The sequence below is a fragment of the Psittacula echo genome, assembly GCF_963264785.1.
Source record: "Psittacula echo genome assembly, chromosome: 2".
In the NCBI taxonomy this organism is placed as follows: domain Eukaryota; kingdom Metazoa; phylum Chordata; class Aves; order Psittaciformes; family Psittacidae; genus Psittacula; species Psittacula echo.
Window position 1 is genome coordinate 59,909,717 of NC_137737.1, and position 11,482 is coordinate 59,921,198.

Sequence of the window (11,482 nt, forward strand, 5' to 3'; positions counted from 1 at the left end):
TCAGGATCATAGAATCCCAGAACGGTTTGAGTTGGAAGGGTCCTTAATGCTCATCCAGTTCCAAACCCCTGCCATGGGCAGGGACACCTTCCACTAGATCAGGTTGCTCCAAGCCCCGTCCAACCTGGCCTTGAACACTGCCAGGGATGGGGCAGCCACAGCTTCTCTGGGCAACCTGTGCCAGGGACTCACCACCCTCACAGGGAAGAACTTCTTCCTCAGATCTCATCTAAATCTCCCCTCTGGCAGTTTAAAGCCACTCCCCTTCTCCTGTCCCTACCTGCCCTTGTCAAAAGAACATTTCAGGTTTGCCTGTGGCCAAGCAGCCAGGCAAAGGCAGAGCCCAGGTGGTACCCAGAAGGAAGCAGGCAGCACACTTCCCACCTCACCTACCTGCAGAGTCTTCCCTGCTTCCACCCAGGAAGACACCATGTTTCTCAGAATTACCCTCCTGGTATCAAGCTCTGACGCACCCACCCCACAGAGACAGGGGAACAGTGGGAAAAACAAGAAGGTGCTCTAAATGGGGGTAACCAGAGACCTGGAGGAGCCTCCCTCAGCATGACAAACAGCAGCCCCCTGGAAGTCAGCATGGTGGATGTATTTATAATGCTGACAGAGGTGACCAGCTCTTTGCCTGTTCCAGTTTGAGACGCAGGAAAGCAATGCTATCCAGAGTGGGATCAGTCCACAGATGAAGGAGCTATACGGCTGCAAGCACCATGGCACAGAGAACCTGCCATTGGACAGAGTGGGAGCCTGGTGTGGGGAGCAGCCTGTGAACCTCAGAAGTCAGCTACAGACATGGCACTGGTTTGGTACACCCACAATCTGAGGAGAGAAGCAAACTGGGAATATATCCCTGTTCCCAGGCACCACACTGATGCCTGCTGACAGCCCCCCCCATCTCAAGGCAGACCACAGCCCTGCCAGCAGACCCTCTTATCTAGTGGCTGCCTGCCAGAGGAAAGGGCTGTCCTGCTCTTACCACAGCACAGCCCAGGGAGTGCAGGAAGCTGGGTGGGCAGAAGATGAGCTCCAGAGCCAGTGCCAAGGATAGAGCAGGAGCCAGGGTGGAGGAGAGCAGGGCTACCACTCCCAGCATCCTCCTCACTGCAGGTCACAGCCCTTGGCCACAAAAACACTAGGCATCCTGCAGTCAGGGTCAAGCGCCGGGTCTCAAGGGGCCTCTTAAGTTTCCAGGATCCCTATTTTGGGGACCTGAGGGAAGGTATTCTCCCCCACAATCCACTCAGACAAACACATACCCGCCCCTGCAGTCCTGCGTCCAGCTCTGAGGCCCCAACAGGACATGGAGCTGTCAGAGCAAGTCCAGAGGAAGCAACAAAGATGCTCTGAAGACTGGAGCACCTCTGCTACAGAGGCAGGCTGAAGAGAGCTGGGCTTGTTCAGCCTGGAAAAGAGAAGGCTCCAGGGAGACCTTAGAGCAGCTTCCAGTGCCTAAAGGGGCCAACAAGAAAGCTGAAGAGGGGCTTTGGACAAATGCAGATAAGGACAGGACAAGGGGGAATGGCTTTAAACTGACAGAGGGGAGATTGAGATGAGATCTGAGGAAGAAGTTCTTCCCTGTGAGGGTGGTGAGGCCCTGGCACAGGGTGCCCAGAGAAGCTGTGGCTGCCCCATCCCTGGCAGTGTTCAAGGCCAGGTTGGATGGGGCTTGAAGCAACCTGGTCTAGTGGAAGATGTCCCTGCCTGTGGCAGGGGGTTGGAACTGGATGAGCTTTAAGGTCCCTTCCAACACAAACTACTCTGGGATTCTATGATTTTATGCCCATTTCTTCCCTGCTCCACCCCCAAGGCCTGGAACCACAGTATACCACCACAGCCACACAACTATTGTGCACAAGGGATGATCCTATCTACCACCAGAGTTCCAAAGTTATCCAGATACAAGCAGCATCCTAAGTACAGCACTGCCATGAAGCCCTCCTGCAGCACTTGGACCCTCGGAGTAAGCACCATGCAAAGTGCACTCCAAACCAACCCACACCCACAGCTCTGTGCCCACCAAAGGCCACTCTCAGTCCTCCAGCCAGGAAGTGTATACCTCAGACCAGGAGAGGTGTTGCTGGGAATGTCCCATGCCACAGTTCACAGAATCTTACAATCCAGGTTGGAAGGGACTCAAGGATCATCTGGTCCAACTTTCTAGGCAAACCATGACCTACACGAGATGGCCCAGCACCCTGTCCAGCCAAATTGTGTGTCCAGCACTGGGGAGTCACCACTTCCCTGGTGAGATTATTCCAGTAGCTGATTGTTCTTATGGTGAAAGATTTTTCTCTTGTGTCCAACCAAAATCTCCCCAGGAGTAACATATTCCATCACTCTTCTTCACCATGTGACTCCTTGTAAAAAAGGAAGTCTCCACCTTCTTTGTACCCATAATTTCAGAACAATAATTAAGCTTATTTTTTTTAATAGCTTTTAAAATTGTTCCTTGCCATAAGCTGTGTGTCACCACAAGGTACACCAGAACCATCCAAACCTTCCCACCAAGCAGCCAAGGTTCAGCAGCAGCAAGATGCCACCACCCAGCATGGGGCACAAGACCTGTCCTGTTTGAGGCCAGCACACCAGAGGGGCGTCTCTCCTGCCCTTCCCCTTTCCCCCAGCTTTTATCCGACATTTCCCCCCCCCCGGACTTCAAGCCTACCCCCAACGTGATCCCACGGCCATTCAGCCTCTGCTCCTCCTACTCCATAAGGCGGTTTTGGCTTCCTCCAGAGGCAGGAGGAAGCATGAAGAATAGAAGAAGAGTACCTCCCTGCACACTGTAACTGGGCCGAAGCCAGCAAGGACAGGATTGTCCCGCCAAGCCCTATAGCAAGCCAAGAACTGGCACTTCAAAGGAGAGCAGCTGCTAAAACTCAGTCTAGCGGGTGGCTGGCTTCTTCACAAAGCCTTGGATGATGAGACAGATCTTGAAGCTAAAAATCCATTTCCCAACCCAGAGGCCATCCCTTCAGAGGGAGCAGGGACACCAGATTTACTCTTTATCAAGCTGCTCAGCACAGACAGACATGTTTAAGTGAGATTAGGGAAATGCTGAGTTGCACTTGGGAGTTTTCCCAAGCTTTGCCTGGAAGAGCGCTGGGGCTTGTAAGCGGAACTGTTAAAGTTTAATGGGATAAGCAGCAGAATCCCAAGGGATTTCAGAGCGCTATATCCAGATCTGTAGTTGTTCTCACCCACACATGGGGCTCACACAACACAGTGTGGCAGATGTATCAGCCATTTCAGAAGAGTCTGTTGTCTGAAAACATCAGCTCAGGTGCACAGCAAGTGATGTTCCAGCTATAGAGGAGGACCAGAGAACACTCTCCAAGCAGGAGAGCCACGGACAGCCTCATAAGAGGTGTGCTGGCTGAGCTCAGCCAGCTTTGCAACAGCCAAAGTGGCTGGGGACTTGGGAAAGCAGAGAGCAGGAAGGGCAGCACCTCAATCAGCAATTCCTAACCATCTGTTCCCAGTACAGGAGCCCCGTGTGCTTAGAGGCCTGGTAAGAGAATCTCACAGCTGGATCCCAGTTGTATTTTAAACCACCTTACTTGAAGCAGCAAACACATAAAGCTAGGTCTGTCAGAGAGGGGAGCTCAGAAGCTGGGCTCCTGTTTTACAAACAGGAGGCACCCACCACACCAGCCCCATGCTGCAAGAGGCAGCAGTTTGCAGCATGCCAACTTGCCCCCGACACTCTTATGGCAATGCCTGCATGCCCAACTGCACCAGGGCAATGGATGAGGGCAGCCAGGCTTACCCTTGCCAAGCCCTTCAAGGACTGAAGCCATTTCCCCTCCCTCCACAGATTCCCAAACACTGGGACAGGGCACCAACCCTGCTCACTCACAAGCAGATGCCTGGACAGCTTCTGCTGCATTTTCACCGCAAGTCACACGAGGCTGGGGACAAGCGAACCGTCAGGAGCAGAGCAGGTGGTGATAGCACTCATTGCACACGCCTCCTAGGACTCCAAACTCTGCAGTTATCCTGGAAGCAGGTTTTCAGGTTACAGCTGGGACTTCTGCACAGGCACAGAGCTCAGAGAAAGGGGCTAAAAGTCTCTCATTACACCTTCTGCATCATGGCATCAGAGCAAGGTATGAAGTGACCAAGCAGCCACCATGCCAGGAGGCAGTAGCTGGAGCTTTATCACAGGGAATCACAGCCCAACTGATAAATTTACTCATCCCAAAATGGCTGGGGAGCAGGTCAGGGCTGCTGCATCGAGGTGTGAGACAGAAGAGAGCAGGAGGTGACAGGCAGCATACTGGAATGAGTGTTACATGGCTTGGTTCACCTGGAAGTAGAGCCCTGAGCTCACAACCAACTCAGTGCAGGCTGCAAGTGCATACATGTGCTTTCACTAGCCTAAAAACCAACCTAAACAATACACACAGTGTGTTAGTTACATCAGCACAACTACAGGCTGGGGGAGACTGGACTGAGAGCAGCCCTGAGGAGGACTTGGGGGTGTTGGTTGACGAGAAGCTCACCATGACCCAGCAGTGTGCACTTGCAGCCCATGTTCTGGGCTGCATCACCAGCAGCGTGACCAGCAGGCTGAGGGAGAGGATTCCTCCCCACATGCTCTTGTGAGAGCCCCCCAGAGTCCTGTGTCCAGCTTTGGAGCCCCTTTTTACAAGGGCATGTAGTGACAGGACAAGGGGAATGGCTTCTAGCTGACAGAGGGGAGATTTAGATGAGATCTGAGGAAGAAGTTCTTCCCTGTGAGGGTGGTGAGGCCCTGGCACGGGTTGCCCAGAGAAGCTGTGGCTGCCCCATCCCTGGCAGTGTTCAAGGGCACTTTGGATGGCATTGGGACCAACTTGGTCTTAGTCGAAGGTGTCCCTGCCCTGGGCAGAGGGGTTGGAACTGAAGGAGCTTTAGGGTTCCTTCCATCCCAAACTATGCTGTGATTCTATAATATGATTCTATGGTTTAAGTGGCCTAAATAAGTGAAGTCATACAAGAACCATTCCTGTGGAGCTTTAGGGTTCCTTCCATCCCAAACTATGCTGTGATTCTATAATATGATTCTATGGTTTAAGTGGCCTAAATAAGTGAAGTCATACAAGAACCATCCCTGTGGCAATGGAGTCTCAGACAGGAACACAGGCAAGGGGTTTGTCAACACCCAGCAGTTATTCTGGCATGAGCAAACTGGATATTTGGGATAACAAAGGAAGCTCAAGCGACTTCTCCTGCAAGCAGAGAATCCCACAAAGCTGCGACTTCAAGCTGAACCCCTCAATATCTTTTATATTAATGCTGCGCACTTACCCTGCACCATCCAGCTTCAAGAAACTGCTCAGTTTCACAGTTTCAACTATTTACTTCCCCCTCCCCAGAAGCTTCTCAGCTTTCCATACCCGTCCGCACACCCCAGTGCAGAACATGACCCTGCAGCCCAAGTCCTCTGGCACAGGGTGAAGCACACTGCGGAGTAACAAGCACAGTTTTGGCAGACGTTTCCCAATGATCTGCACAAGAAGGAATTGCTGGACTGGCCAACATCCTCTACATTAACCAGCATTTAAAAACCACAAGGAATTGTTGGTGCTGCAGATCAAGATCAGCTTTACAAGGAAGAGCCGGCAACTGCTGGAAGAGGCAAACTGAGCCGACAGCAGAGATCTGGGGCACACCTGTGTGGGAAAACTAAGGAATTCTAGGCTAACATCTGACACTGCCCAGAGAATTACTTCAGGAAAGACAGGGAAGCATTCTGCAGTGGATCACCTGCTGCAGCCTAGCAGCTGTCGTATGGATTGGAAATGTTGTAAGAGCCTCCACAATGGAGGCCAGCAGGAAAATCCTCTCTAAAGGCAGATAACCAGGGTAGCCAAGAAATCACAGAATCACAGAACGGTTTGGGTTGAATGGGACATTAAAGTTCATCCAGTTCCAATCCCCTGCCATGGGCAGGGACACCTTCCACCAGACCAGGTTGCTCCAAGCCCCATCCAACCTGGCCTTGAACGCTGCCAAGAAAGGGTCAGCCACAGCTTCTCTGGGCAATCTGTGCCAGGGCCTCACCATCCTCACAGGTAAGAACTTCTTCCTCAGATCCCATCTAAATCTCCCCTCTGGCAGCTTAAATCAAAATGTGCCTCCACCCTCCCTCCACCCCTTCTCTTTCCAGGAAGGGCCATGCCAGGAACACCCATCCTCACTCAAGGCAGGAGACCAACTGCTCTCCAGCTCCAAGCAGGTTCCCACAGCCCAGCTGACTTCACTGGCAAGCACTGTGGAAGCCACACAGCCCAACTAGAGCCAACACACTCTGAATCAATCCATCCTTCCTCCCAGTATTAGTGAGGAACAGGTGTTTTATCCCAAACCTGTTTAAGACACATCTCTCAACCACAACTAAAAGCAAACTGAGATGTGCTCTGTTCCGCCTCTGCCGTGTTCTGACTGGGATAAGGTCATTGGTGGGAGCCACCAAGAGCAAGCTCCTGGCAGGATTTCCAGGACTCCAGTTTAACAAGCACAAGCTTTGTCTAAAGTTGGAGTTCACCCCAAAGCAGGGCTGGGATTTTCTCCCTAGTCCTGACCAAACCTGCCTTCCTGCCCCTTCAGAGCATCACTGAAGGAACTCAAATCCCCTGTTTCAGCCTGCTGCTGGCAGAGGGATGGGTACCTGCCATCTAGAATGAGCCAGAGCTTGTAAAAAAAAAAAAAGTGGGAAGAAGAGTTCCTCCCTGCAGCTGGGAACTGCTGTGGCACAGCAGATGAATATGCCCATCTCCATAGCACCTGCTCCAAGGATTAATCAATCATCTCTATGATGAAAATCTTTCACCAAGGAAGCTCCATAAGCCCACAGAGATGCCACCACTGTGTGACACCGAGCTCCCCAGCTGCAGCCCCACTCCTGTGGGCAACAGTGAGCTCCTCATCCATACAGATCACCTATCACACAGCAAGGAAACAGCACTGGGGGACTGGAGTGCCCGGATTTGGGGCTGTGAGAGACGAGAACATGCTGGACCAGGCCCAGGAGAAGGGCATCAGGTCAACCCCTGACCTTATTAATGTGAGGTGAACAGATTGCCCAGAGAGTTCATGGAGTCTTCATCCTCAGAGATAATCAAACCCCAAGAGGACAGAGTCTGCTCCCAGCAGGAGGCTGGGTTAAGCCATCTCCACAGGTCCCCGCCACCTCAGCTGTCCAGAGGATCTGAGACCACAGGATCTGGCTACGTCTTCTCATGCTAAGAGATACCAGACAGCAGCACAAAGATCCCAGATTACTCCAGCTGGCACAACAGCACTCTATCTCCAGGCACAAAAGCAAGCAATATTCCTGGAAAATATGATTTTCTAAGGCAACTTCACACACAATTTTTTTCCCAAGCAGCAGAAAACATTACTCAGGAGAGACAAGAGTTGATTCCACTTGTACAACGTTATCACAGCTTGCCTGCATATTCTTAGGTGAGCACTGCTCCTAGCCCTGCAGACACTGGCCACCAGAAGTATCATGTGTTTGCTTATATCTACAGCTACTCTACAATTACCTGCAGCCCCAGAACTGAGCATTCTTCCTGAAGTCCTGCATCCAGCTCTGAGGCTGGCACACCTCTGCTATGGAAACAGGCTGAAGAGAGCTGGGCTTGTTCAGCCTGGAGAAGAAAAGGCTTCAGGGAGACCTCAGAGCAGCTTCCAGTGCCTAAAGGGGCCAACAAGAAGCTGGGAGGGTGGCTTTTGACGAGGGTAGATAGGTACAGGACAAGAGGGAATGGCTTTAAACTGACAAGAGGGGAGACTGAGATGAGATCTGAGGAAGAAGTTCTTCCCTGTGAGGGTGCTGAGGCCCTGGCACAGGTTGCCCACAGAAGCTGTGGCTGCCCCATCCCTGGCAGTGTTCAAGGCCAGGTTGGACAGGGCTTGGAGCAACCTCGTCTAGTGGAAGGCATCTCTCTCTGTGGTAGGGCATTGGAACTGGATATCTTTGAGGTCCTTTCCAACCCAAACCATTTTGTGCGTCGACAATTTTATGATTTCTTAAAAGCAGGACTGTGACACATCCAGACAAATAATTTCTCTTCCACCTGCACTGCTGATCTTTCCACCCCACACACAGGTGTGGTTTAACTTCCCAGATGCGGCTGTGAAAAACTTGTTTGGTAACTCCAGAATAAAAACCCAAACGAGGCAACAAACCCACATTTAATATTTCCCATTCTGTGAGTATCCTGATCACTTCGAACCAGAGTTCCAGCAGGAGACTCTGCTGCCACCTTCTGAGATCGTCGTTACTGCAGGTACCCCCAAAACAACTAAATATAGCTCTTTCCCCCTCCTTTTATGTCATCAAACCATGGGGCAGGTTGCTTTCAAACAGGAGCCACCCCCACCCCAGGGAGCACTGCTCTCGGCAAGCATCCCAGCCTCAATCTTCAGCTCCTTTACCTCCCCCACACTACATAAAAATAGGCTTAAACAAGAGAAACTGGAGCAGCCCGGGGAACAGCCAATGCAGCTGGAGCTTGCTGAGCTCTGAGGCGCCCTGCACCACAGTAGCTTTGACTGTAGTTGACTCAATTTACATATACAAATACGATGCCTGTGTATGCAGCCCAGCCGGTTTAGCACCACAGTCAGTAGACAAAACAATCCAGTGCTGTTACAGAACAGTGTTTAAGGCTTGTCTTTAGCTTCCAAGCTCGTCTGCAGCCTGAAAAGCACCTGAATCAGCCCCTGACCAATGCAGGGAGGCCACAGCAACACACGTCCTAAGCCCTAAATTCACAGAGAGGTATTCTGGTGAGGAAAGCGGGGCCCCAGCCCTCAGGGGAGTCACACCTACTGGGAGATGGTCAGCTCGGACAGGGCCACACCTGAAGCCACCACAGGGATGGGAAAAGGCCAAGAGGGGCTCCAGCGGCGCCTAGGTGGGCTTTCCGACACAGCTGGCCACAACTCGTGGACTACAGAGGACCCAAGCACCTGGGGGGGGGGGGGGGGGAGGGTGTGTGTGTGAGAGGTCCCAGGGTGCTCAGGGGTGCCCCTCTGCCTCCGCTTCCAGAGCGGCCTCACAACCCTAAGGCCCCCCAGGGGCGGCCCCACAGCGGCCCGCTCTCACCTTTTTGCCTTTCTTGCCCTCCTCCTCCATGTCTCCGGCGGCGGCGGCCCCGGCCCCCCAGGGGGCATCCCCGCAGCGGCCGTGCTCGCTCGGCCTCGGTGCGCGGCGGGGTCCAGGTGACCGGGCTCACTGCCTGGCAGCGACCACAGAGCCCGCCACAGGCCCGGCTCCCACTCCCAGCCGCGGCCCGCCTAGAGTCGCCTCAGCGACACCAACAACTTTTCAATCCTGCCGCCATCTTGGGCGGCGGCTTCCCGGCGTGCACCGCGCCCCGCCCTCCGCGGGGAGGACTGACGTCAGTCCTCCCCGGGCCCGCGAAGGGGGGGGGGGGGGGGGGGGGGAGCAGAGATGCACCACGCATGCGCTGTGCAGGAGGCTAAGCCCCGCCTACCGGCGCTAGCTCCGCCCTCCACTGGAACCACTGTATCTATGGGCACGTAGGCCCCGCCCATCCGTATGGCCACGCCCGTTCCGAGGTCTAGCTCCGCCCCCAGACCAGTCAGCCCTACGGAGACGTTTCGGACGCCCAAGCCGTCGGCCGGGGCGGGCGGCGCCGTTCCCGGCCTCTTTGCGTTGCGGCGGCTGCAGGCGGGAGGCGGGCCTGGGCCCTAGGCAAAACAGCGGTTGCGGCTCTTCTGCGCATGCGCTGACCCCTCCGGCGCTCCCTCCCTGCCAGGTGGCGCTGTCCCCCGAAATCGCCCGGTGACGTCATACGGCGGGGAGGCTCAGTGCTCGGCCATGGCGGCAGTGGCGGGCAGTGATGGTGGCGCGGCCCTCGTTCCATCCGCCGGCATCCGCTGCCATCCGCCACCGGCACCGCCCCCATGGACCGGGGGTGAAGCGGAGGCGCCCCGAGCCAGCGCCCGCCTGGAAGCTTCTCCCTTACGGAGCTCAGTCGCCGCTGCCGTGAGGTGCTGTGGGACACGGTGCATGCTGGGAAGGGTAGTTCTCCGTGGAGCCTGACCGATGGGAGCGGGGATCACCGGGCCGGGGGGGCTGAGTGTCCCCGGGGTGAGCAGGGATCACCGGGCCGGGGTAAGGGGGGCTGCGTGACCCAGGGGCCTGGTGGGGCCCGGTTCCCCCTCCGCAAGCCTTCCAGCGTGGGGGGGCCTGGAGTGGCCCCCGCCGTTCCTACAGCGCTTGCCAGAGCAACCCCGGGACGGTTTGAGGCCTCTCCCCGCCCTCTCCGGGGGGGGGTTATAGATATCCCGGACACGCCGTGCCCGAGGGGAGCCCCCAGCCTCCGGGCAGGGTGCAGCCCCTGATGCTGGTTTACCTTCTCCAGTTCCAGGCTCCCGCTGGGATGATGCACAGGGTGGACAGGGGAAGACACCGGGAGTGAGGAGATGGGTTCAACGGCCATGCGTTGTAATTAACTGAACTGTAAGTTGGGGTCTGCTGGAGCCTGATCGCTTCATAAGGTGCCAGATGAGTCTCTCAGGATGGTATTCCATGGGAGGGCGTTGGCACGAGGAGATGGAGAGCCCTTTATCCCACAGGGATTTATGGGCAACCGCTCCCTGTGCTGAGTGGGGAGCATCTCCTGGGCTCATCCCATTACTGTAATTAGTTGGATTATGTGCAATTATCACTGCTAAACCCCTTTAGCCATCAAACAAGAGGTTGAAATCCCATCCGAGAGCTGCACCGTGGGGCCATGCCCCTGGGATTTGTGCCCGGGGCAGGTTCAGATGGCACCAAGAAGCTGTGAAGTTCCACACAGGACTCTCAGGGATTTAATCCCATTAATTAAACATTTGGGCAAAAGCTCTGCCCAGTCCCTCTCAGGTCCAAGGAGCCATGCGGATGCAGTGGATTAAAGATGAGCCTTTCAACTTTTCCTTATCACGAGTCCAAATCTTTACTATTTCTTGCATTCCAGGTGGAAAATCTGAGATATTTTTGGGAAAGCCACCATGATAACTGGTAGACAGCCTCGGTAAGGAGGACTTTTGGTTGCTGGGATTTGCTGGGAATGGTTTTTTGGTTAAAAGTTGGAACTGGGAATGGTGGCAAGCACAGGTTCACCATGGTAAGCATGAGTGGAGCCATGAAATTTGGATTCCAGGGGCTTGGAGCCACCAGCAGAGCTCGCTAGCACCATTATCCTAATGATTTTTCCCCTTTCCTTTCAGTTGGATGGCAGCATGGAGGTCCCCTTTCTTCTGACCTTCACCTTGGGCACATCATTCCCAGAGCTCCTCAGTTATCCTGGGGGTTTAACTGGGAACGCTGGGATGAGAACATGGCGATGTCGACCAGCAGCATCTTAATAAATAACCAGGTTTTCCCGCCTGTGGTGACGTGACCAGTGACCATCCCCCCGGTATCCCCCAGAACCGTGTCCCGAGGGATGGGCGTGGTGGG

General features: G+C 54.5%; 1 protein-coding gene and 1 long non-coding RNA gene across 2 annotated transcripts in view; one reads left to right on the forward strand and one right to left on the reverse strand.

Moving 5' to 3' along the window:
• CCM2 (CCM2 scaffold protein) overlaps positions 1-9,385 on the reverse strand; it is a 33,792-nt gene extending 24,407 nt beyond the window's left edge. Inside the window, exon 1 of the mRNA XM_080610196.1 lies at positions 9,116-9,385. Within this exon, the coding sequence (XP_080466322.1) occupies positions 9,116-9,145 (30 nt within the window). The 5' untranslated portion in view covers positions 9,146-9,385. The remainder of the gene's footprint in view (positions 1-9,115) is intronic.
• A 261-nt stretch (positions 9,386-9,646) lies between these two features.
• Positions 9,647-11,411, forward strand: LOC308217941. Its single transcript, XR_013956298.1, has 4 exons — positions 9,647-10,026; positions 10,401-10,498; positions 10,998-11,054; positions 11,251-11,411. It is a non-coding gene; the product is annotated as an uncharacterized lncRNA (long non-coding RNA).
• The last annotated feature ends 71 nt before the right edge of the window (positions 11,412-11,482 follow it).